Source organism: Cetorhinus maximus, chromosome 9, assembly GCF_964194155.1.
Source record: "Cetorhinus maximus chromosome 9, sCetMax3.hap1.1, whole genome shotgun sequence".
Classification (NCBI taxonomy): domain Eukaryota; kingdom Metazoa; phylum Chordata; class Chondrichthyes; order Lamniformes; family Cetorhinidae; genus Cetorhinus; species Cetorhinus maximus.
This window is the reverse complement of record NC_135887.1, coordinates 132,775,856-132,803,723: the sequence shown is the minus strand read 5'-3', so window position 1 is coordinate 132,803,723 and position 27,868 is coordinate 132,775,856. Positions and strand designations below refer to the sequence as shown.

The following is a 27,868-nucleotide window of genomic DNA, read 5'->3' as shown; positions in this document are numbered from 1 at the left end:
GATGTGGGCATTGCTGGCTAGGCCAGCATTTATTGCCAACCACATTGCTGTGGGTCTGGAGTCACATGTAGGGCAACAGATTTCCTTACCTAAAGGGCATTAATGAACCAGATGGGTTATTATGACAATCGACATGGTCATCATTAGACTTTTAATTCTAGGTTTTTATTGAATTCAAATTCCATCATCTGCCATGGTGGGATTTGAACCCAGGTCCCCAGAGCATTACCCTAGGTCTCTGGGTTACCAGTCCAGTGATAATACCACTACGCCACTGCCTCCCCAGGTTCACCAGTGCCCTTTAGGTAAGAAAACCTGCCATCATTACCCAGTTTGGCTCCAGACCCACAGCAATTCTTAACTGACCGCTGAAATGGCCTAGCAAGCCACTCATTTGTATTCAAGAAGGCAGTTTACCACCACTTCCTCAAGGCCAATTAAGGGTGGCAAATAAATGCTGTGATTGAATATAAGTAATCAACAGTAGTAGCTCTAGACACTCCACTTTGGATTTCAAGGTGGAGCTTTTGAGTGGGGAGAGATATAGAAAAATCAAATCACCCAGTGTGACATTTATTTTGTTAGATCTTTTTACATTTTTAAGGGTAGATGATTCCCTGGGTGACTATGTCTTTTGGAAGCAATGCTTATTTTCCAGTGTTACAACAGTCTCATTCAGCACCTGCTGTCATCTTTGTACAACTTTTTCCTCCACATACTCTTGCTCTCTTACTTAATTTGACAAAGCAAACAACAGTGCCAAAACTTTTGCTTTTGACTGAATCTTTTGTGGTTAATTTTTATGATGGAACAATTTGCAATCCTTTGCCACCATATCTTATATCAGTTAACTTGATTGGCAGTGTATAAGTAAAACACTTTTAAAATGAGTCCAGTTTTGTTTGATATTTTTCAAGTTTGACTCCTTTATCCAATTTCATATTACCCACCCTTCTCCCACCTTTTCACTGAATGGGGTGACTCGTGAAGGTCAGTTTAAATTTACAGTCAATTAACTTTGGTCAGAGACATACCCAATGACATGTTCCGGCTTTCTTCTATCTTTACCTGCTTTACTGAGCATGTAGGGGCAACACCCGCCTCGAACCAGCAAGGTCGTTAATTATGAACATCTGGGTCTGATTATACCATTGGGCCCCAACAGCTGTTTTAATTGGTGGTATGTGTGGGGAAGCCTTTATGGCTTTCTCACCAAGTGAAGCTAGGTCGAGGGAGGAACCAAGGTCAGAGGTGGTCAAGATTGATGAGTTGTTTGTCCTTTTTTCCTATGGGAGGAGCAGGAGTACCCAAATAGTGATTAACTAACTCGCCATAGATCTTGAATATTGCTGAAAAGAGAGACATATTACCAAAGCTTTTAGTCTTGCACTAATCAGGACAAATGCAAGAGTGGTAAATTTCAAACTACCAACCCACTCCTGTAGGATAAATTGTTGTGATTCTTTGAAATTTGGCATTCTTGCTTTTGCCCTGTGAATGCAAGACAAAAAGCTTCGGCAACGTGTCTCTTCAGCGATTTTCGACATAGATCATTCACGAAGCCGGTGACAGTGTTGATGTCCGAGGATTAGTACAACACTGTTATGTGTTTACCCACTGACCCATAAAGGAGCACCAAGTTTTTCTTTTGCAAAAAAATTGTTGTTGAAATGTTATGTGAGATGACTTATTCTATAAGGTATAGTGAATGGGAGAAGAGTTCATTGATCTTGTTCATTCATGCAAAGTATTAAACATTTTCAAAGTTCCTTTACCTAAAAAGTCCGTAAAAGTGTTGGCCGTGAAATGACTGAGGTAGCTTGTCCCAGCATAAACAGTCTTCTCTTGTGCTACTGTGGGTATACAGCCAGAATGGTACATGAGGTTTAGCATGTACTGCACCCCTCAAATATAAAGAAAAATACCAGACAAGCTGACCTTTTGTAGACTAAACTAGAAATCAGTAAAAACAGCAGAGGTAGCTTCTTGCATCTCTTGTCAAAAACATCATGTTTCATGATGTTTTGTAGAAATCCCAAATTGTTTCCCAGCAAGGTATTAATTAATATTTTTCTCACCTGGCTGGTGATACATATATATATATATATATATATATGTATAAATACACTTATTTTCAACTGAATGCTATTTTTGGTTTCCTGTGCATTGGGAACATAGTACAGTTGGACATTGCTTCTTTGAAAAGGTGTTCTTACCCGATTTTATTTGACATCCTTTGTCATTTTTTTCCAGATATTTTTAGATATGACATTTGGAGCTGGAGGCCATACAAAAATGATCCTTTCCCAAGCTCCTGACATCTCGGTGTTTGCCTTAGACAGAGATCCAATAGCATATGGAATTGCTAAACAGATCTCCCAGGAATATCAGTAAGTAACATACAGATGGATGTTGTTTTCTATTAAAAAGTTTAAGCTGTAGGAATTATGGACCATATTTTCTAACAGTGATCCTGATTGTTGATAAATTTGCTGGGATTTTAAAAAAATGCAGGACTGAAATGGTCTTCTAATGAAGCTGAACAATAATTAAATTTTGCCTAGTAATTTGAAGTATAGAGCATGAGAGAGAAAATGCGAATCTGTGATAATTTACAATACTGCCTAATCTTGCAAGTCCAGTGGTTTTGAATCTTATAGCAGTTAGTCCATGATTTTGTATTAATTTTAAGACCTATTTTAGGTTGCGATTGTGTTTTTTTGCACACTAAAATATTTTAGTACTTTGTCAACTAATTGTCTTGTGCTGTTTTACCAAATATTACAAGAGTGAACCATAATTTTGTTACATGTACTAAAGATAGCCTGACCTTAAATGTTGTGTTGGGGACTACATGTTATTCTATTCTTGCTGTAATTTGTTTTCTTTTTTTTGGTCAGAAGGCCATGATAGTTTAATCCCTATAGTCAGCATTAAGAAGCCTTTTTGTGAAGGTAAGAGTTGCACACCAGGCAATCTCTTCTTCATGTAACCCTCCTGAGCCTTGGGGCAGAATTTTCTGTCAGTGTGCAGGGGGCGGGACCCGCACGCCGACACGTAAAATGACGCGCGGTGATGTCGGGCGCGTGTCCCGACATCACCACGTGCCATCGCGATGTTTCGCTGGGCGGGTGCGTGACTATGTCCATTGTGCGGCCGCCGGTCATTACTGGGCCAATTAAGGTAGTTGAGACTCCAATTGTTGTGGATTTTAAGGCGTCCGTGCGATATTCCGCTCATCGCACGGGCGCAACGGGCAGGCGGCTAACCGAAACTTTAATGATCCTCATCCACAGGCAGGAAAGAGAGGTCATTGTTTTTGCGAATCCAGACATTTAACAGTTAGTGCTCAGAAGCGATTGAAAGTTGCGTGTGTGAGGTGGAGAAGTCTCAAACACAAAACAGCTGCTTGGACTCCACTCATTACCTTCAGGTCAGCACTTTTCAGTGAGGATTTCTTTTGGGGCCTGTAGGTTTCAGGAAGCCTTCCTGAGCCTGGGAATGGGAGGCGATCTCTCCACTGGAGGCACCTCATCTGAGGAGGAAGGGAGGGCTAGCAGGGGGAGGAGGCCAGGAGTGCACATCCAACCTCCAGGGGAGCCACCTTTGGGAGGACAGGCGCAGGCATAAGGAGTGCAGGGCCAAGAGGTAGCCCAAGGTGCAAGGGGCCGCAGAAGATGCCACTATCCTGCTGCCAGGCCGTACAGAACATGATGCACCTACTTCAATATGACTGAGGTGCAGTGCTGAAGGAGGCTCTGTCTCTCAAGGGAGTCAGTCAACACTATCTGTCAAATGATTGGTCCAGAGATATCAGCTAACTGTGTGGGTGGACACCCCATGCCCGTCTCTCTAAAGGTCACAGCTGCCCTCAACTTCTATGCCTCTGGCTCTTTCCAGGGCTCAGTGGGTGATCCCTACGGTGCCTCCCAATCAGCTGTCCACACTTGTGTCAAGCAGGTGACAAACGTTCTGCTCAGGCGTGCACTGACCTTCATCCACTTCCATTGGGACCAGGCCAGCCAGATACAGTGAGCCAGAGGCTTCGCGGCCATTGCTGGCTTCCCCCGTGTCCAGGGTGCTATAGACCGTACACATGTGGCCAGCAGGTGAACCCGGTGCCTTCATCAACAGGAAGGGCTTCCACTCCATGAATGTGCAGATAGTTTGTGATCACAGGATGCTGATTCTACAAGTCTGTGCAAGTTCCCAGGCAGCTCCCATGACGCCTACATCCTCAGACATTCCCAGGTGCCGGGGGTCTTCAGTGCTTCAGCCCGGCTGCTGGGTGACAAGGCCTATCCCCTCAGAAGGTGGCTCATGACCCCTCTCCGCCATCCAAGAACAGAAGCTGAGCAGCAGGAACCACGCCTCCACAAGGGCTGTGTGGAGAGAGCCATCGGTCTTCTCAAAATGTGCTTCAGATGCCTGGACCGTTCTGGGGGCACACTCCAGTACCCCCCAATTGAGTGTCGCTTATAGTGGTTGCATGCTGCGCTCTGCACAATCTAGTTCTGCAAAGGGGGGACGCTGTGGATGAAGAAGATGTAGTCGGAGTGGCTGGGGCTGAGCACGATGAGTCCAGCAGTGAGTCCGAGGATGAGCACGCACAGGGAAATGATGAGGGGGCACAGGCTGACCCCGGCATGCTCCAGGGAGGCAGGGACACTCGGGACGCTCTGATCCAAGGAACCTTTAGCTAGGACAGCACATATGGATCTGCAACACAAGCCTGGCATGTACCCTCCATCCTGGAGACCTCATCTGTCTGGATAGGAGGATTGACGATGGGCACCGTCAATAAATCTAAAAGACACACAAATCATTCATCAAATCTCAGGAATCCATGCACCTTCCCAAAAAAAGGAACTCACAGCCATTTGAGACAATATAAATTTAATATTGAAACCAAAGTCTCTTCACATAACAGAAATAAAATTGTGTTGGACTTCACACAAAGTTCTAAACAACTCTTGGGTGGAGGTGGGGGGGCAACAGAAAACCACCAGTGAGGAACCCAGGGTGTGCCTAAGGTGCCTTCATCTTTCGTTTGTGGGTGCTACGTCTTTGTGGTGCCCCATCGCTGGCAGTGGCATCTGAGACAGCCTGCTCTCTCTGATGTCCTGTTGGCCTCAATGACCTTGGTGGACGTCCTCTAGCCCGTCAAGATGGACTCGCCTGGGAGGGAGCTGCCAGCTCCGCAGCTGGCATCTCCCCACTCGTCGCAGCCTCATTGGGTCCCTCGGTCACTGGCAGAGGGGTGGAGGAGCTGCTGCCCTCATCCACAGCGCCCTGAGAGGTGCCAGCAGAGATGATAGGCAGCTGCTCCGCCGACGTGAGGTCCATTTGGCCCTCCCTGCTCACCGTAGATGGATGGACACCGAGGTGGGATACCTGGTGGCCAAACCACTGCCCGCACGGGCACTGACCAGATGAGGTCAATGCCCCTGTGAGGGTGTGCAGGTCCGAGCACAACCCCAGGAGCCCCTGATCCTGCCCCTGGAGCTGCTTCTCCATGAGAGTTGCCAATCTCTCCATGGAGGAAGCTTGGCGCTCAGCCATGATGCTCAATGTATCGGCCACGGCCCGTGTAGACGAGTCCTCCACTGAAATCAAGCCAATCAGAGCCTCATGTATCTCCACCAGATGTTCCCGAACACCTGGCCGCATGTCAGCTGTTGGCTGCTTCGCCCACGACTCCAGAGGCTCATCATCTGTCACGGACTGAGCATGTGCCTGGGCCCCTTCAGTCCTCCGACTGCAGGCGCCATCGGCACTCCCTGTCTCCATCAGCTGCTCCAGCGACTGTGAAGTGCCCTCACCACTGTGACCCGGGACTCTAGCCAAAGATATGATGCCCACCACGGTGCCAGTATCTGCGCTGGTGCCTGCCTGGCAGAGATGGTGTGATGCTTCTAATGGTGCAACTTCATGCCCCTCAGGTGTCAGAGGGGGCCCTGTTGCTCCTGGTCCCTGCTGTGTGCCAATGATGCTGAAAGGAAGAGTAAGGAAATTCGATCAGTCAGCCTGCGGGCAATGTCAATGTACATGCCTGTCCCCCGGCTTATCAAGTGCTCATCATTCCACATGCAATGGGCAAGCCATGTTGGTAACATCACTCACAGAACAATCAGCGATGGCATGGATGTTGGCATGAATGCTGGCCACACGTGCCTGCCTGTGGAACCCCAACCTCCCTGGCTCCAGCGGACCTGGGCGTGTGCTGCCTCTCCAGGTCCAGTGCCTCCTGCTCAAAGCGACCGAGCATCAATATCTGGCCTGGCCCACCGCCAGTCCTCAGCCGCTCGACGCTGTTATGAGAATTCTTCTCCTGCAAATGAAAAGATTGCGTTGATAAGTGATACTTGTACCGTCAATCTCCTCGCAGCCGGCCCACCCCAAGCCCAGTTGGCCATTGCAGGTCTGCAGTGCATCCTTCCCCCGCTGGTGGCTGACACTCACATTACTGTGCCTGGCGTGTCCTTTCCCTCGCCCCTCCCCACATGCTGCCCTCATCACAGCTGGGAGCACACAGTTGTACCAGCCTTTGCAAAGGAGATATAATGATGTGGAGGCCTGAGGTGAGCACATACATATGTGCCACAGGACCTTGAAGATCCCCTCACACCATGTCATCACCCTGACTTCCACATGTCGTCGAGCTCAACCAGTGCGCCTGGGTATAGCTCTTCCAGTTTGTACCCACCACAGTCACGTGGGTGTCACTGCACCACATGCTGCAGGTGCAGAACCCATCTCATCTCAACCCTCTCATGCTGACGAACACATAGGCAATGTCTGGTGGGCCACCCAGCTAAGGACACATGCCGTCACTAACTCATTGCACTCAGGCCACTCAGACATGGGTGGTCCACCAGCGGGGGAGATGGGTGCAGTGAATGGTGCCAACATGCTACTCACCCTTCCCATGTGCAGCAGGCCATTGAAGCACTTGCGGCACTGGGTCCATGAGCGCCGCACCACGTCGTGGAAACTCATGACCTCCGCAACCTCCTCCCACGCAAGCTTGGTCAAGTGGGCCTCCTTCTGCCATCCTCGGGGACAAGCACATCCCGTCATGCTGCCACCTCCTCGAGGAGGGCAGCAAGGCGCTCATTGGAAAACCTGGGCACACACTGGCCACCTACCCTACCCTCCCGCATGGCTGTTTCAGATTTGCCTTGCCCTCAACCTCTGGCCATGTACAGCAGCCTTGGTGTGGCTGCAGCTTGGCCTTTAAACAGGCCGCCGGGTCGCCATTGGACCTGGCGGCAATTGCCATTCCTTCTGCGCCCGCCCACTCCCGCCATCTCCGGGAGTCGCCAAACACGCTGGGTGGGCCTTAATTGGCCCGCCCGCGCAAAATGGCGGCGCGGTCCCGATTGCCGGCGGCGATTGGGATCGCTCCTGCACTCCCCGCCCTTTGGGATAGCCTTTGTGCAATTGTCCATCTCTTTGGACTTCAACTCAGTTCTCTTAGTTCTCCAGAGTACTAAACTCTGGTGGTGTAGATTTCAATTGCCCTGTACTAATTTCTTCTGATCAGAAGGGTAAGTAATTATGCGGGAGCATGTGTTAACATTACTTCTGTTATCAGAAACAAAGCATTCCTTGAAATATTTGAAGTTTAATGTAACCCTGGACCCTCATGGAGGTACTGTTGTAACCAATAATTGTTGCAACTTCTGACTGGTCAACATACTAGATTAGCTGTTCAACTTGCATCCTTCTATTTGAACCTGACATATCTGAAATAATGCTGTATACATTACAAGAACTCAGTATCCCATACAGATTTCATTTTAACCTAACTAATTGCTCACTGGATATATGTGCTGCTTTTTATGGTCACAACAAAGGTTCCTGGCCTTTGTTGAACTAGATCATCCAAACCAGGGTTAACCAATCCAGGGAGGGACAGGTTATCTATATTTCCTCCACTGGAACTCAGCGAGAGCAGCGGTGACCCAAGAGTGCAGCGGGGATAAATTGTAAAGTGATGTCACGGCACAAGGAGTTATGTGGGGTGAGTGTACTGGTAATTTTTATTTTAATTTAAATCAAGCTACTACAAGGTTAAGACTAGATCAATTAAATAATATAAAAACTAAAACCAATTTGATAATTGATCATATCACACAATTTAATTAATTGACCAGATCTGGGAATGAAGTTTAAATTAGATAACAAGGAACAGTGACACTAAAGGGTTTTGAATTTTTCAGTAAATTAAAATCTGGTGTATAAATAATAGGAGTTAAGTAGAAACATTTAAGTTAACCTCCCTATAAAATAAAGCGATGTCGGCACAAAAGAAGCAACTGATTGGTGTGTAGGTAGTGAGTCTTTTATTTATTTAGCTTTAAGTTTATTCCTGTTAAGTCAGTTATTAATCTAATAAATAAAGGCATGACAGGCCACTTCACTCTTGTGGAGAGAACATCCCGTGCCAACTGGGAATTCCAGGATGCTTCTTGTCCCAGGCAACTACATGGGTAAGAAGTGTTGTCAACTGGAGGAGCTTGAATTCCAGGTTTCGGAGCTTGAACTGGCATTGCATCCACGAAGCTGAGAGGTTTATAGACGGCATATTTCTGGAGATGGTCGCCCTATAGCTTAAGGGTGAGGGAGAGAATGGGTGACTGCCATACAGCCGAGGAAGACCAGGCAGGTAATGCAGGAGTCCCCGGGTGCATCTCGCTCTCCTACCAGTATTTAGTTCTGAATACTGATAAGAGTGATGGTTGATCTGGGGAGTGCTGCCAGTGCCAGTTCCAAGGCACCACAGGTGGCTCAGCGGTATAGGGGAGGCATGAGGAAAATGGGAAATGCAGGAGGCAAACAGAAGTGTTTCTGCGGCTGCAGACTGAATCCAGGATGGTGTGTTGCCAGGGTCAAGGACGTCACTGAGCAGCTGCAGAGCATTCTGAGGGAGAAGGCTGAACAGCCAGCAGCCATGGTCCATATCACTACCAATGACATAGGTAGAAAGAAGGATGAGGTCCTGCAGGCAAATTTTAGGGAGCTAGAAAGGAGACTTATCAAGTAGGACCTCAAAAGTAGCAATTTCCGGATCACTCCTGGTGCCACCTACTTGTGAGCATAAAAATAGGAGGATAGAGCAGATGAATGCATGGCTGGAGAGATGGTGTAGGGGGGAAAGGCTTTAGATTCCTCGGTCATTGAGACTAGTTCTGGGGAGGCTGGAATCTGTACGGGCTGAGTGGGTTGCACCTCGACAGGTCCTGGACCAATGTCCTTGTTATAAGGTACAAGTTAGAAAGGAGAAAACCACACAGAGGCAATAATGGAGCAAAAGAAAATCCAATGTGCAGGCATGATTCTGAAACTAATGAAGCAGCACAGAATTCTGTCTCCTGCCTCCCATGGCCTGTGAAGTGGAAGTGGCACTCCCTTTCTGCCATTCAAGATCACAGTATAATTACAAATGAGGAAGGCCATTTGGCCCATCTTAATTCATCCACCTAGGCAGATTCTAAAATCCCTTCATGCAGGATTCAGTTGTCTCTTAAATGATTTAAGTTCTGCCTCAGCTGCTCTGTTTTTATTAGTTTAACGTTATGCCTCGACCTCCACTCTCGTATGATCAGCAAAGTGATGGAAAGTGTCATCAATGTCACTTTCTGAAGTAATAGCAGAAATGGGCCCAGGGTGTGTTTAACAGAGACTACTGGAAACTAGGCATTAAGGAACTTCTGAACGTGTATTAACTATATACAACTATGTGCAGGGACAGATAAGCATGAGGCTCCTTCCCGGAGGCATCTCTCTCTAGAGACACATGATCTGATATCACTGATGATGTATGTTATCTATTAGCATAATAGCTTTTAATCCTTTATACTACACCTCCCCCCAATTCTACTAACTAAACTATTCATTAACTATTTGGGCACCCTATTCCCACCCCCTCCCCCTCCTTCACAGTCTCTTGTGTCAGTGGTGTCAATCTCCAACTGTGTTCCCTGCTCTCTTAGAGGATGTATAGGATGTATATTCTCCATATTCTTCCTGGAGCACACTTGAATCAGTAGACAGAGATCCCTGTTTCTGTTGTACAGTATAAAGGTGATTAACAGACATCCTTTCTTTCTTGTTGCTTTTTGAACACCGTTTTGAGGTCATGCTGTTGACTGCTCTTTCTTGAGGGCACGAGACTTGGTCAGCTTCCATTAAGGATTGTATAGCTGCAGTGGGTCTACGACTTTCTGATCCAGCAGTTTCATTACCTAGCAATTTATTGCTTAGGTACATTCGATGATTCTTGTACCCTGAATAGAGTGTTGTGTACTTCCAATGCTTCATTCAAGAATGAATCCGATGTATAAACAGAAGAATGAGGATTATTCTCAAGTGGAGTTAATGATACTTCTGTCAATACTGCAGGGTTTTGTTTTCCTGCTGATGGTTGCTTGGCTTGTGCACACTCTGCTTTCAGGTCAGTGTGAGTTTGCTGTTCACTAGGCATTGGCATTTCAGGAATTTCAGCAGTCAAGGCAACATCTGGAATAGAACTAAATGTCACCTTGTAGAGGAGAAAGACAGAATGGACACTCCTGCACCTGTGTCCAACTTAAAATTGGCCATTGACTATGGTATCTGCACTCCAAAAGAGTCTACTTGGATTTTGCAACTTCACCCAAGAAAGGGCACTTCATGTTCCTCTGTATCTTCCATTTCCTGGATACCGCTTGATCTGATTGGTCCCTGTTTGAATTTTTGAGAAGGAGGCTTTCGGTTGCGGCATACCGCTTTAAAATGGCCCTAAATCCGGCAGGCATGACGCTCTGCATATAGGGCAGAACATTATTTGCGCCTATGGGGTTTTTTGGTGCAGAACGGTACACTGGATAATGGTGGAAGCTGCCCTTTCTTCCCTCTCTGTCTGGTTTGTAGTGGATACACTGGTACCTCTATTCCCCCCAACACCGAACTGAGTTGTGGTCTGACTCCACAAAGGTTCTCCATCGCCTTGGATTAAAACTCAGTTCTACTTCCAAAGTTCAGCCTGTCTCACTAATTGAACTGCCTTGGATAATGTTGGCTCTTCCCTGGACTGCAGAAAGTCAGATAAGGCTCGACCTAGAATAATGTTCATCAAATACTGAAATACAAATCAAAGGCCTTAATAACCTCTTTAAAGGTTGCTATGTCCTCATTAGCACCCTGTCATGTCTTCTGCACTGCTGCCAATGGAATAGAGGAGTGTGCTGACCTGCACTTTATCAGGCTTCTCTGCTAATCCTGAAGTGGTCCTATATCTATTAAATCTGCAATGCTGGTTTTTCCGGTATGTTGCTTGGTCGAGACCAAGTGGTCAGAGATGTTGGGTAGAGGTAGAGCCTTTTCCATGGTTGTCTGTTACTTTAATCGACTGTCTTGGGATTCTGTTGGCACTTTTCTTTCCGATTCCTTGCTGCAGTTGTTCCCTCGCTGCTATATGCTCAATGGCTTTCACTTTCTTGCCACTGGCAGTTTCATCAGGGATCCTTGATCTAGGGTGTGTTTAACAAAGACTACTGGAAACAAGCATCCAGTAGCTTTTAGACATAAGACCATAAGATGTAGGAGTGGAAGTAGGCCATTCGGCCCATCAATGTTTATTAACTATATACAACCATATGCAGAGACAGATAAGCACAAAGCTCTCACCAGAGGTACCTCTCTCTCAGTTCTAGAGGGACAATCTGACATCAGTAATGACATATAGTAACTATTAGCATAATAGCGTTTAACCCTTTATACTACACTATCAAGCACTTACTCACCAATAACCTGCTCACCGATGTTCAGTTTGGGTTCCACCATGACCACTTAGCTTTGAATCTCATTACAGTCTTGGTTCAAACGTGGTCAAAAGAGCTGAATTCCAGTGGTGAGTTGACAGCGACTGACCTAAACATTAAGGCAGCATATGACCGAGTGTGAGATCAAGGAGTCATAATAAAATTGAAGTCAACTTGAATCGGGCAGAAAACTCTGCTGACTGGAGTCACAAAAGTAGACGGTTGTGGCTGTTGGCAGCCACTCATCTCAGGCCCAGGGACATCGCTTCAGGTGTTCCTCAGATTAGTGTCCTAGGCCCAACCATATTCAGCAGCTTCATCAATGACTTTCCCTCCATCAGAAGGTCAGATGTTTGTGGACGATTTCACCATGTTCATTGCCATGTGCAACTCGTCAGATACCGAAGCAGTCCAAGTCCGCATGCAGCAAGAACTGGACAACATTCAGACTTAAGCTGATGCATTTGCACCACACAAGTTCCAGGAAATCACTATCTCTAACAAGAGAGAACTTAATCATCTCCCCTTGACGTTCAATGGCATCACCATTGCTGAATCTCTGACTGCCAACGTTCTGGAGGTTATCATTGACTAGAAACTTGACTAGACTAGCTGTGTAAATACTGTGGCTCCAAGAGGAGCTCAGAGGCTGGGAAATCTGTGATAAATAGCTCATCTCCTGACTTTCCGAAACCTGTCCATTATTTGCAAGGTACAAGTCAGGAGTGTAATGAATTATTTCCCATTTGTCTGGATGAGTACAGCTGCAACACTCAAGAAGCTTGCTATCAACCAGGAAAAAGTCTGCTTATAAAAACAGAAAATGCTGAAAAAACTCAGCAGGTCTGACAGCATCTGTGGCGAGAGAAACAGAATTAACAATTTGAGTCTGTATGACCTGTCTTCAGAGCTATAGAGAAGTAGAAATGTGATGAAATTTATACTGTTTAAGGGGGGTGGAGCAGGTGAAGCTGGATAGAAGGCCAGCGATAGGTGGGGGCTAAAGAGAGATTGACAAAGATGTCATGGACAAAAAGACAAAGGAAGTGTTAATGTTAGTGGTAAGGGCTAAAGGAGGTGCTAATAGTGGCATAAAGGTAAGAAAACAGAATGTGTTAATAGCAGAACAAGGGTGAGCACTCCACAGCTTCCAACCTCATAGTTTCCCAAACCTGGACGGCCCACTTCTACCTCTTTTCCAAAATCCACAAACAGGACTGTCCCGGTAGACCCATCATGTCAGCCTGTTCCTGCCCCACAGAACTCATTTCTTCCTATCTTGACTCCATTCTCTCTCCCCTTGTCCAGTCTCTCCCCACCTACATCCGCAATTGCTCTGATGCCCTAATTCATATCAACAATTTCCAGTTCCCTGGCCCTAACCACCTCCTCTGCACCATGGACATCCAATCCCTCTACACCTCCATCCCCCACCAGGATGGTCTGAGGGCTCTCCACTTCTTCCTTGAACAGAGGCCCGAACAATCCCCATCCTCCGTCTGGTTGAACTTGTTCTCTTGCTGAACAATTTCTCTTTAAACTTGTCTCACTTCCTCCAAATAAAAGGTGTGGCTATGGGTACCTGCATAGGTCCCAGTTATGCCTGTCTCTTTATGAGGTATGTGGAACATTCCTTGTTCCAGTCCTACTCAGGTCCCCTTCCGCAACTCTTTTTTTGGTATATCGATGACTATTTCAATGCTGCTTCATGCCCTTGTCTGGACCTGGAAAAATTTCCACCCCCTCCCTATCACCTTCACATGGTCCATCTCCGACACTTCCCTTTCCTTCCTTGACCTCTCTGTCTCCATTTCTGGTGATAGACTGTCCACCAATATTCATTACAAGCCCACCGACTCCCACAGCTACCTCGACAACAGCTCCTCACACCTTGCTTCTTGTAAGGACTCCGTTATATTCTCTCAGTTCCATTGCTCCGTCGTATCTGTTCCGATGATGCCACATTCCAAAACGGCACTTCTGACATGTCTTCCTTCTTCCTTAACCAAGGTTTCCCCCCCAACTGTGGTTGATAGGGCCCTCAACATGTCTGACCCATCTCCCGTGCCTCTGCCCTCACACCATCCCCTCCCTTCCAGAACCATGATAGGGTCCCCCTTATCCTCACTTATCACCACACCAGCCTCCACATTCAAAGAATCATCCTCCGCCATTTCCACCAACTCCAGCGTGATGCCACCACCAAATGCATCTTTCCCTCACCCCCCATCAACATTCTGTAGGGACCATTCCATGCAATTGCAGAAAGTGCAACACCTGCCCCTTTACCTCCCCCCTCCTCACCATCCAAGGGCCCAAACACTCCTTTCAGGTGAAGCAGTGCTTCACTTGCACCTCCTTCAGTTTGGTCTACTGCATTCGCTGCTCCCAATGTGGTATGTTCTACATTGCAGAGACCAAACACAGACTGGGTGACCGCTTTGCGGAACACCTCTGGTATGTCTGCAAGCATGACCCAGACCTTTCTGTTGCTTGCCATGTCAACACACCATCCCTCTATCTCCACCCATTTTTTTAATCCCCTTTAATTTTTTTAAATCTATTTTTTTTAATCCACTCATTTTCATTTTTATTCATCTATTCATTGTTTTATCCCCTTTTTATCCCTGTTTCCATCCTTTTCCCCTCCATCACCGCCCCCTCCCCCATCCCATCCTCAAAAGGGCCTTCTGTTACTTGTTCCATGCTGCTCTTTCACAGAGTGCTTACCTTTGTTCTGCTATTAACACATTTTGCATTCTTACCTTTAGGCTACCATCAGCATCTTCTTTAGCCCTTATCACTACCATTAACACTCCTTGTCTTTTTGTCCATGACATCTTTGTCAATCTCTCCTTTGCCCCCACCTATCACTGGCCTTCTATCCAGCTTCATCTGCTCCACCCCCCCTTAAACAGTATGATTCTCATCACATTTCTACTTCTTTTTAGCTCTGAAGAAGGGTCACACAGACTCGAAATGTTAACTCTGTTTTTCTCTCTCTATAGATGCTGTCAGACCTGCTGAGTTTTTCCAGCATTTTCTGTTTTCATTTCAGAATGCGCAGTATTTTGCTTTTATTAAAGCAGCCTGCTTGATTGGCACCCCATTCAGCACCTTAAACAGTCGCTCCCTATACCACCAGCACACAGCGGTAGCAGTGTGTACCGTGTACAAGATGCACTGCAGCAAAGACTCCTTCAGCAACACCTTCCAAATCCACCCATTCTGCCAGCTAGAAGAACAAGGGCAGCAGGCACAGCAAAATAACACCAACACCTGTAAGTACCCCTCCAAGTCACACACCACATCATCTTGGAAATATATCGTTCTTTTGCTGTCATTAGGTCAAAATCCCGGAACACCTGACCTAATGACACTGGAGGTGTACCTACTTTACCTACACCATGGACTGCAGCAGTTCAAGAAGGTGGCACACCGCCACCTTCTCAAGGGCAATTAGGCATGGCAATAAATGCTGGCCTAGCCAGCAGCGCCCACGCCCCATGAATGAATGAAAAAAAGCAACATAGCTTATGTTACTGTTAAAAGGGAACAGATTAGATAGAGATCCAAGGTTAGAACGGACATGAAGGAGTTGTTTTTGGCTGTTCACTTTAAAATATTACATCTCGCGATTGTGTATTGATTTGAAGAAACACTGCATTCAAATGTAAGCATTGTAGCCTATTCATTGTTGTAGTAAATATAAGATATCATTCATATAGATAGGGTTGTAGGACACAAATGTTTGAAGAACGGTGCCATTTCTCATTACTCCACTTTTGACGTTAAAATATTGAATACTTTGTCATGCGGTTCCAACAGCTGAACTAACTTATAACCAAGGTGCCACATGGGAAAGTAGCAGAAAAGCTGGAGGCCACGTTTTTCGGTATAATTTTCTTAGAATTAGCCCTGGACTCCATTAGTATTGTACGGTCAAAAGTCCTTTAAAATTTCTTACAATGGTAATGTTGCATCATGTTATTTTTGTTTTGGGTACTGAAAAAGATTCTGAGCAAAGCTTCTTTGTGCTTTGTCTACTTTTATTTAATGGTTCAAATGCATTGTTAGCACTTAAATCCACAGATACTGTGTGCAAAATGCACTCTTTCGGTCCGCAGGGAGTTTTACTGAACAGTGCATGGAAGCTATTCTGAGCTGCAGTCAGTACAGGGTCACTCATTCTATAAAGGAAGCTGTAATATTCATTCTCACCTGGGTTAGGTCTAATACAGATATTCCCATGAGTGCCATGTATGCCTCCCAGTCAAATTTTGGAAAAGTAATGTAAATTCTGTTGTGAAATTCCTGGTCTTTTAATCTTATCAGTCACAATAAATACACAAGACATAAGGGCATCAGGAGCATTTGTATGAAATACTGAACGAAAATAAAAAGAAATGTCCAACTACTGTATAACTGTTATCATCAGTCTTGTCAGAACTATGGAATCTACAGTTCATTTATAAAATACTCCTAGACTACAGTGGAAGCTAACTGCCAATATATCCTTACTGTTCCTGCTGTGCATACTGTCTAAATGTATTTCCAATACATCTTTGGCTTAAGTAGCAATATTTTAGGGTAAATGAAGTGGCAACTCTGATGCAGTCACACTGAGGTAAATGCATAAAATGCTGCCTGTTTTAACTAGCTATGGACAATTTACGGCTTTCAGCTTGTGCAGTTTATGACACAAATGTTATGTAAATAAAAGGAAGTTCCTACAGAACTCCTTTTGCTTGAATAGTAATAATTTGCTTTAATTTTTATTCTTCTGAAGAAGATTCTACCTGTTCTCAATAATTGCATCTGTATAACAATTCATCCAAAATAATATTTCATCCAGCATTTCCAGCATTGCAGGTCTTCCTCACTCACTTCCAAGCTACACATGCTCTGACAACTATGACGTTCCTTCTCATCTAACCCTCAGTTCTATCGTCTCTCTTAATGGCCAGTATGTTACAGTACCTCTGCACTAGTCTCCAAGCCGTTAGATAGAGCCTGCAATCTTCCTGAGTGCCGTAGACCTTAAATAAAAGACAAGATGCCGATTCTGAGCACGCCAGTTGAAGAGTATGCAAGAGCTGGTTTAGAATTACAAAAATGAAGAAAAATGATTGGAGAGTGGGGGCAGTGGATGGCGATGGCAATGGGGTGGGGTGGCAGGAAACTTGCAGATAATGTGAAGCAGTAAAACAGAGAAAGGCAGACACCACAAAAGGAAACATTTATCATGGCTAAACAGAGGGGGCGAGAGCGATTGCAAAACGAAGACTGGAATGACAAAGGTTTAATGGGAAAGAAGATAGTTTGTGAAGATATATAATTTCTTTTGACTATGAACAATGTGACAGAAGATCGGGTGTAATATAGGTTGCATGCTGCATGGTATATTACTCCTGTTATAAAATAGCACACCCATGTCCTCTGATACTCACCAATGCCTCAGGAACACTGCTGGTATATTTTATTAAAAATATTATATCCTAACCCATGAGATTAAGTAGGATCTACCGAGGTACTAAGAAGTTTTATATGAAGACTACAGCTTGTGATTTTTTAAATTCATTTTTAAAAGGCTGGGGATTTAAATAATTTCGTCTCATGACAGCCTTACATACCTTTATCCACCCTTCAAGAACGTCTGCTCCATAAATCCATGACCCCCCACACTCTGGGTTAAGTCCCTTGCAGGAGCTAAAATGGAGTCTGTTTGAACTCCGCAATGAGTTCAAAAGCCCCACTGAGTTCAGATTTCCCTCACATGTGCATCCCCCTACTGGCAAGAACTGGATCTATTGAAAATGGGGATGGGGCTTCCACACCCAGGCCCTGCCCGCCATTTTGGAAGTTCCACAGAGTCTCCACGACACTGTGAAAATCTGGGCCATTAACTCAGTTTCCCCCTCCCTCTCGTTACAGATACTATCCTACATCCTGAGTATTTCCACCATTTTCTGTTTTTATTTCAGATTTCCAATATCTGCAGTTATCTTGCTTTTGTATCAGAATCCCTTGCTCTTCTTTTAAATGTAGCTCGGGATATTTATCTGTGAAACAGGCCCATACCCCTGCGTTGAGTTTAAAGTCACATATTCGTACAGCGCCTTCAATATAGCGTTGTGCTGAAAGTGTGAATCCTGATTATGTGAACTACAGCAATCTTTATGGGTTATGGAATCTGGAGAGAATTTGCCTCTCAGAAATTCTTATGTATTATGTATTGCTTTAACCAAAGAAAATCTGCATCCAGTGAAAGTTTAAAAAGAAACTAATTACTTCTTAAGCATTGCCTTGATATAACTTTTTTCTTTGAAGTCTTCATACTTGAACAGTCTAATTGATTGACTTCATGAAAATTGTCATCTCCTACTGCACTTCCAAACTTGAATGGATGCACTCAATTTATTGGATCTTTTGACGTACTTATCTCCCATGATAAAATTCCAGAAGTACAGCAGGCTACCTATTTGTGCATTGAGCTAATGATTTACAGTGTTCCATATCAGTTCTTGCGTCAGCTTTTTATTTCTAAATAATTTGCTAACAGGTCACTGGAGGGTTTGAAATTGATCATTGCATTAGCTCCAATGCTCATGTGGTGCCAAGTGACACTGATAATTAGAGATCAGAAATTCAGTAATCTGACTTCCAGTGCACACACTGGCCAGTCGTTTTTGAAGATGGGGCTGGAAAAAGTTAGGCTGCTTTTTGGATTAGGAAGGTAAAAAATCTTTTAAGTTTTTTTTTCCCCCCAGGGTTGAAGGCATAAGATTACATAGAATATACAACACAGAAACAGGCCATTCGACCCACGCAGCCCATGCCAGTTACTTACGCTCCACTTGAGCCTCCTCCCATCTCATCTAAATTTAATCTAACATTTATAATGTTAATTGAAGAAAAATTACAGAGAACGAAGGAATGGAGTCTCTCTATTGTTGCATTTAAAACTTGATTACTTAACAGACATTAAGAATCATTAACACCAATATGGTTAAGAAATGTGTTCACTATTCAACTTTTGCAGTAACATTTATAGTTACATCTAGCCAAAAGCCATGGTATACATTACATTATTAAGATGTCTTTCATTTTTTAATTGAATTGTTGGAGAGTTGAACATGGCTTGAAATGGCCACACGTAATAATAAAGCTACCCCAAGACTTAAAGAGTTTTTCAGTAAAAACAATAAGCTTCAATACCTTTTTATTTGAAAAATTCAAGAACGATATTACAAGCAACAAGGAACTTTGAAGACTGGGATTGTGATGAAGAGCCTCTTACTTGCTTCCTTACAAGTGGATTAATATATTTTTTATTTACTGCCATACGATGTGTTTTTTTAATTTCAATTTTTAGCAAACAAAGCCTGTCCATGTTGTCATATCATTTGTTAGTGGAAATTTTCAATCACATTAAACTTTGCTTCTTCATTTTGTAACTCATAATTTGGGTCTGGTTTAGTTAGCTACAAAAAGCGAGGGTATCAGAAAAGTAATACTGTAGTATTCATAAGATTGCAAATCAGTTAGGGATGCAGAAGGCCATTCAGCCCGTTTTAGTCTAGCCCTCCATGATGACATTACAGTACGCCCAATTTCATCATACGATATTTTCTTATATCATTCCGAGGTTTGCACCTCCATTACTCTATCGAGGAGTCCATTCCACGTGTTGGAGAACGATTTCCTGATATCAGTCCAAAATTGGCTGGATGAATTGTTCAAGTTTCTCTCATCTTTCCTCATAAGGAAGGTGTGTAACTTCCTCTCCCAATCCAGGGACCACAGGTGAAGGTTTGAAATGTTATTATTATGGCTAATCCATCTACATGGATTTTTGCAAGGCTTTTGACAAGGCCCTGCATGGCAGACTGGTAAAAGAAATAAAAGCCCATGGGATCCAGGCAAATGTAGCAAGCTGGATACAAAATTGGCTCAGTGGCAGGAAACGAAGTGTAATTGTTCATGGGTGTTTTTGTGACAGGAAGGCTGTTTCCAGTGGGGTTCCACAGGACTCAGTATTAGGTCCGTGGTTTTTTGTGGTATATATTAATGTTTTGGATGTAAATGCAGGAGGAATCATTAAGAAGTTTGCAGACGACACAAAAATTGGCCACATGGTAGATAGCGAGGACGATTGTTGTAGACCGCAGGTAGAGGCAGAAAAGTGGCAAATGGAATTCAACCCAGAGAAGTGTGAGGCGATGCATTTGGGGAGGTCAAACAAGGCAAAGGATTACACAATAAATAGGACACTGAGAAGTGCAGAGAAAGTGAGAGACCTTGGAGTGCATGTCCACAGATCCCTGAAGGTAGCAGGTCAGCCTGATAAGGTGGTTAAGAAGGCATATGGAATCCTTTTGTTTATTAGCTGAGGCAGAGAATATAGGAGCAGGGAGGTTATGCTGGAACTATATAAAACATTAGTTTGGCCACAACGCAAGTACTGTTTGCCGTTCTGAACACCACATTACAGAAAGGATGTAATTGCATTAGAGAGGGTACAAAGGCGATTACGAGGGTGTTGCCAGAACTGGAAAATTGCAGCTGTGAGGAAAGATTGAATAGGTTGGGGTTGTTCTCCTTGGAACGCAGGAGGCTGAGGGGCGGTTTGATTGAGATGTACAAATTTGTGAGGGGCCTGGTTTGAGTGGATGGGAAGGGCCTCTTTACTTTAGCAGAGAGGTCAGTGACTAGGGGACATAAATTTAAAGTGATTGATAGAAAGATTAGAGGGGAGATAAGGAAAATCTTTATAAGGAAAACCTTTTTCACCCAAGAGGGTTATGTAGGGTCTGGAACTCACTGCCTGAAAAGGTAGTACAGGCAGAAACCCTCAAATCATTTAAGAGGTGTTTGGATATGCACCTCAAGTGCCGTAACCTGCAGGGCTACAGACCAAACGCTGGAAAGTGGGATTAGGCTGGGTGGCTTGTTTTTCAGCTGGTGCAGATCATAATTGGCCGAGTGGCTTCTTTCTGTGCCACGTAGCTTCTGTGACTCTAAGGCTGGCAGGTAAATCCAGCTTTATCTGCTGTGGGGGACAACTGAGAGACCAGCTACAAAAGCATAGCAGATGAGGTGCTGAGGGTGCAGCTTTGATTATTGCCTCTGTAACAGCAGGATAGAGTATAACTACTCAAGCTGTGTTATTTCTTAAAGAGCTCAGGCTCCATTTGACAACCTACCACTTTGTATATCGAAACTGAATTTCAAAAAAAGAGCAAGACCAAACCAAGTACGAATAACCTAACTTCACACTCCTTTTGTTCTGGCCTTCCCCACCCCTCACCAACAGACTCCAATTTGCCTACTCTTCTAATGGTCAGATTATGCCAAGGCGAGGTTATGCTTCCCTAGGTTGCGAAAGCTGTCAGAAACTAGCATGAGTGACTGTTCTTCAAGTTTAATTTGTGACAGTGGAAGTTGGAACTGTACCAGTGGAAACTGTACCAGTCCAGCATAATCTTATCCTCAATTTCCATCCACAAATACAAATTCCAATTGGATAGTAAGTGGGAGTTAGATCACTGATTAATTGTCTGTTTTCCTCCCCTCTCGCTCCCCTCTAGCCTGATAATGCTGGAGCCAATTACAATGTCCCACTACAACTCTGACTGAGATTATCTTGTCACAGTCTAAAGATCAAATGAAGGGCCTTCAAGGCATGTATAGATTAAGTACCACATTATGTGGTGGATTTATTCATTAATGTAGTTGTGGTGGGATAATATTAAGAAGCCAAAAAACATAAAGAATTAAACATAACTTAACCAGTAAAACAGATCTCCCTATAGTGACTATCTAGTTTCCCATGCATTTCAGTCAGTGCTGAATCTGTTAACAAGTTATTCAAAGCACCTTAAGTGTTGAAATTTTGCTTAACCAATTAGATTTGTAAAGAAACAAAATAAAATCTGATGCACATTGGTTCATGACTTTAAAGAGGGGGAATAGGCGGAATCACTGGTTTAAGATACCCAAAATGCCAGTCCCAAGTCTCAAGTGATTGAAATGGAATTCAAGAATGGTCATCATTAGCGAAGGAGCTTAATTGCAAATGGATGCAGTTGTAAACTGGGATACAAAAAATGGAATCCCACGCGTTAAAATATTAGACATGTTCAGTCACCTTAAAATGCTGGCTTTGATCACAATATATGTTGCTCATACTGGGGAGAAAGTGGCATATAATGGTAATGTCACTAGTAATGGACTAGTAATCCAGAGGCCCAGGCTAATTGTCTGGCGGACACAGGTTTGAATCCTCTCATGACAGCTGGTGGAATTTAAATTCAATTAATAAATCTGGAATTAAAAGGCTAGCCTCAGTAATGGTGACCATGAAACCATTGTTGATTGTCATAAAAACCCACCTGGTTCACTAATGTCCTTAGAGAAGGAAATCTGCCATCCTTACCTGGTCTGGTCTACATGTGACTCCAGACCCACGACACTGTGGTTGACTCTTAACTGCCCTCTGAAATGGCCTAGCAAGCCACTCAGTTCAAGTGTAATTAGGGATGGGCAACAAATGCTGGCCTTGCTAGCGACGCCCACATCCCATGAAAGAATAAAGAAAAAAACTACAATTCCATTTTCACAGTTATATGGAATTGTTCTATGCATACAAATTATCTCACATAATTCTGCATCAGTAAAGTTTGGTTCAGTAGAAGTAATGGCATGGTAGTCAGTGATCATTGTTATTATGGATTAAATCAGGTACCAATTTTCAGTGTCCGCACATATGCAGTTAAATCTGGAAATCAGAAAGCTGTCTAATTACCCTGCTTTTCCAGAAGTATTAGTATAACAGTATCTCACTGAGTGACTCGCTATTCAAATAAGTGGAAGAGTGTGAATTATGAGGTACTTGCCCACTAAGTTTGCTGGAAAACAGTTTAGGCTTGTCCATTTCAGTGTGTTAATTTTTAATGGTGTGACAAGTCTTAATTACTACCATAAGCCTCTCTGCCACTGAAAATTAACTTTTCAATCTCTTCCTTCAGGTTTTAATTATTACTGGAGATTATTAAGACTTTTTATTTCTTAACTTTCTTAATTCCATCTTTCTTTCCTTTTTATTTCACTTTCTGTACATAATTTGACATTGGATTAACTGTGCTAACTTACACTTCCTGCTTTAGATTCTGCATATCTCAGTGAGGTTTTTTCAGTCTGATTGGTCAAGGAGATATATATCCGGTTCACACAGGTCCCAGATTCCCTGTGTAGAGGATGCTTTGCGACCTTTGCTCTCCAATAACCGCAAGTTCTAAAGCAAAAGCCCACAAAGTCTTTGGGCAAGTATAAATGAAATGAGCAGCTGGCGGTATTTGTTCACCACGAGCCTCAAAATTTGGGCTATTGTTTCTCACTCGCGCAAGTGTTAGCAGTTACAATAGCCACATCACAGCTCTAAGTAGTTAGCATTCGCCTTCACTGTCAGCAAAACACAGGTGTGGTAATTAGTTGCCTTCAAAATTCACATTTTTCTTGAGGCTTTCTTTTTAAAAGTCAGTCATTTTCTCCTGGTTAAGGTCAACGTGATATCTGTTCTGAAGTGTAAAGACCACAACACACATGCTACACCCTGCCGTCAGTGGCTATGATGAGGTGGCATTCAGTAGAAGCACCAAACTGCTCTTTGGACCTCTGTTGCTACAGGCTTCACTGAGGGTGTTCCTGGAGTTGCCACATGTTCCACTGTGGATTGAGGTGTTGCAAGAATGTAAGATGGTGGGCATGCAGTTTGTAGTCTGCTCCACATGACTGCTTAGAATCAGCAGCATAGTCGATAATGAGGATGGGCATAGACTATGGTATTATCCATCAGAATGTCAGTATATCAAGATCTTGCCTTACCCTACCCCAAGCCAGTGACTACATATGTTGCAGGAGATAGGGCCAGCTGCCCCCACAATTGAGGAAGTGTTGAATGAAAGGATTTAAGAGTCAATGAAGATGTGAAAGAAAAACATCAGTTAACAACTGCAAGCAACTATGTCATGTATGAACTAGCTCAAATTCCCATTGATTTTTACCATAATGTAGAAAAGCTTGACTGAACAATTTTTTGCACAAGATTTTATAGGTATAAATGAAAGATTTTGAGACCTGTGTGTATGTGAAATATCTGTGCTCAGACGTGCTATGAGACCTGCACAGGCTTTGGACATCAAAAGCAGTAGGTCAGGCATTCCAGGAGCCAAATGAGATGATAACATTTTTACAGTTTGAGTATATGATAATTGATATATTCATTTATAACTTTTTTCATCTAATGTATTTCTGTAGGTGAAGAAAATCGCTTGTAACTTCTTTGTATTATTAATTGTCATTATGAAACTTTCTGTGCCTGCTGAAATTGATTTTTTATTTTCATTTTTCTACACATTTGGATTTTTAAACTTTCACTGTTAACATATTTTGGTTTTTACTTGTGTTTACTTGTCATGAGGATGAAGGTATCGAACTCGGGGAGAGAGACTGCGAGGTTCTTGACCAAATTGATATAGGGAGTGATAAGGTATTGGAGGTGTTGACAGGCCTAAAAGTGGGCAAATCTCCAGGTCCAAATGATTTGTGTCCCAGACTGCTGAGGGAGGCAAGGGAGGAGATCGCAGGGGCTCTGACCCAAATTTTTAATTCCTCTCTGGCCATGGGGGAGGTGCCAGAGGACTGGAGAATAGTTAATGTGGTTCCGCAATTTAAGAAAGGTTGTAGAGATAAGCCAGGGAACTGCAGACCAGTGAGTCTCACGTCAGTGGTAGGGAAACTATTGGAGAAAATTCTGAAGGAGAGAATCTATCTCCACTTGGAGAGGTAAGGTTTGATCAGGGATAGTCAGCATGGCTTTGTCAGAGGGAGGTCATGCCTAACAAATTTGAATTTTTTGAGGAGGTGACCAGGTGTGTAGATGAGGGTAGTGCAGTTGATGTAGTTTATATAGATTTCAGCAAAGCCTTTGACAAGGTCTCACATGGGAGACTTATAAAGAAGGCAAATGCACATGGGATACAGGGTAATTTGAAAAGGTGGATTCAAAATTGGCTTAGTTATAGGAGGCAGAGGATGATGACAGAAGGATGCTTTAGTGACTGGAAGCCAGTGTCCAGTGGTGTATCACAGGGATCTGTGCTGGGCTCCCTATTATTCGTCATCTATGTAAACAACATAGATAACTATGTAGGGGATAGGATTAGTAAGTTTGCAGATGACACAAAGGTTGGCTGGGTGGTTAACAGTGAGCTTGAGTGTCTTGGGCTACAGGAAGATATAGACAGGATGGTCAAATGGGCAGATAAGTGGCAGATTGAATTTAACCCTGAAAAGTGTGACGTGATACACTTTGGAAGGAGTAATTTGACAAGGAAGTATTCAATGAACGGCATGACACTAGGAAGTTCTAAGGAACATCCATAGATGTGTGTCCATAGATCTCTGAAGGCAGAGGGGCATGTTAGTGGGGTGGTGAAAAAGGCATATGGGATGCTTGCCTTTATCAATCGAGGCATAGATTACAAAAGTAGAGAGGTCATGTTGGAGTTGTATAGAACCTTGGTGAGGCCACAGCTGGAGTACTGTGTGCAGTTCTGGTCGCCACATTATAGGAAGGATGTGATTGCACTGGAGGGGGTGCAGAGGAGATTCACCAGGATGTTGTCTGGGATGAAACATTTAAGTTATGAATAGAGGTTGGATAGACTTGGGTTGTTTTCATTGGAGCAGAGAAGACTGAGGGGCAACCTGATCGAGGTGTACAAGATTATGAGGGGCGTGGACAGAGTGGATAGGGAGCAGCTGTTCCCCTCAGTTGAAGGGTCAGTCACAAGGGGACATAAGTTCAAGGTGAGGGGCAGGAGGTTTAGGGGGGATGTGAGGAAAAAGCTTTTTTACCCAGAGGGTGGTGATGGTCTGGAATGCTCTGCCTGGCAGGGTGGTGAGGGCGGGTTGCCTCACATCCTTTAAAAAGTACCTGGATGAGCACTTGGCACGTCATAACATTCAAGGCTATGGGCCAAGTGCTGGTAAATGGGATTAGGTAGGTAGGTCAGGTGTTTCTCACGTGTCGGTGCAGACTCGATGGGCCGAAGGGCCTCTTCTGCACTGTGTGATTCTGTACAAAGTTTACTGTTAATTTATAAATAGCAATCCAAAAATAGCTTCAGGTACAGTTACTCTGGCATTCTTACCTGGTCAGGCCTACATGTGACTCCAGGCCCACTGCAGTGTGGTTAATTCTTAAATGCCCCTGAAATGGCCGAGCAAACCGCTGTGTTGTACCAAGCTGCTACGAAGCCGAAACGGAATGAAACCAGACGGACCACTGGCATTGACCTAGGCACTAGAAACTACAATGGCATACCCAGCCCTGTCAACCCTGCAAACTTCTCCTTACTAACATCTGGGGGCTTGCGCCAAAATGGGGAGAGCTGTCTCACAGACTAGTCAAGCAACAGCCCGACATAAATAAAAATAAAAATACCTGGAAAAACTCAGCAGGTCTGACAACATCTGCGGAGAGGAACACAGTTAACGTTTCGAGTCCGTATGACTCTTCAACAGAACTAAGGAAAAATAGAAAAGAGGTGAAATATAAGCTGGTTTAAGGGGGGTGTGCGTAGAACTGGATAGAGGGCAGTGATAGGTGGAGATTGCCAAAAGATGTCATAGACAAAAGGACAAAGAGGTGTTGAAGGTGGTGATATTATCTAAGGAATGTGCTAATAAGTGACATTAAGGGTAGAAAGCAGGACGAGCAAGGTACAGATAGCCCTAGTGGTGGTGGGATGGGGGGAAGGGATCAAAATAAGCTAAAAGGTAGAGATAAAACAATGGATGGAAATACATTTAAAAATAATGGAAATAGATGGGAAAATCTATATAAATTGTCATGACCATCACCATCCCTGGGTACGTCCTGTTCTCCCAACAGGACTGACGCAGAGATGGCAGCACAGTGGTATACAGTCAGGAGGGAATTGCCCTGGGAGTTCTCCACGTGGACTTTGGACCCCGTGAAGTTTCATGGCACCTGGTTAAACACGGGCAAGGAAACCTCCTGCTGGTTACCACCTACCGCCACTCCACACCCAACCCCTTAGCTGATGAATCAGTACTCCTCCATGTTGAACACCACTTGGAAAAAGCATTGAGGTGGCAAAGGTGCAGAATGTACTTTGGGTGGGGGACTTCAATGTCCATCACCAAGAGTGGCTCGGTAGCTACACTACAGATCGAGCTGGCCGATTCCTAAAGGATATGGCTGTTAGACTGGTCCTGCGGCATGTGGCGAGGGAACCAACGAGAGGGAAAAACCTACTTGACCTCGTCCTCACCAATCTACCTGTAGCAGATGTATCTGTTCAGGTTAATATTGGTAGGAGTAACCAGCGTAAAGTTCTTGTGGAGATGAAGTCCTGTTTTCACATTGAGGATAACCTCCCCTGTGTTGTGTGGCACTAACCACCGTGCTAAATGGGATAGATTTCGAACAGATCTAGCAACTCAAGACTGGGCATCCATGAGGCACAACAGGCTATCAACAGCAGCAGAATTGTATGCAACCATAATCTGCAGCCTTATGGCCTGGCATGTCCCCCACTTTACCATTACCATCAAGTTGAAGGATCAACCCTGATCCAATGAAAAGTGCAGGAGGGCATGACAAGAGTAGCACCAGGCATACCTAAACATGAGGTGTCAACCTGGCAAAGCTGCAACACAGGCTACTTGCGTGCCGAACAGCATAAGCAGCAAGTGATAGACAGAGCTAAGCAATCCCACAGCCAGTGGATCAGACCTAAGCTCTGCAGCCGTGAATGGTGGTGGACAATTAAACGACTCACTGGAGGAGGAGGCTGCACAAATATCCCCATCTATCCCCATCTTCAATGAAGGGGGGGGGGAGCCCAGCACCTGTGCAAAAGGCAAGGCTTAAGCAATTGCACCCATCTTCAGCCAGAAGTGCCGAGTGGATGATCCATCTTGGCTTCCTCCTGAGGTCTCCAGCATCACAGATGCCAGCCTTCAGCCAA

The 27,868-nt window shown here is 44.3% G+C and overlaps 1 protein-coding gene across 1 annotated transcript in view; it reads left to right on the top strand.

The window, feature by feature from the left end:
- The window catches only part of mettl15 (methyltransferase 15, mitochondrial 12S rRNA N4-cytidine), a 145,235-nt gene that overhangs the window by 70,957 nt on the left and 46,410 nt on the right, over nt 1–27,868 (top strand). Inside the window, exon 2 of the mRNA XM_078549543.1 lies at nt 2,254–2,390. Coding sequence (XP_078405669.1) covers nt 2,254–2,390 — 137 coding nt within the window. The remainder of the gene's footprint in view (nt 1–2,253; nt 2,391–27,868) is intronic.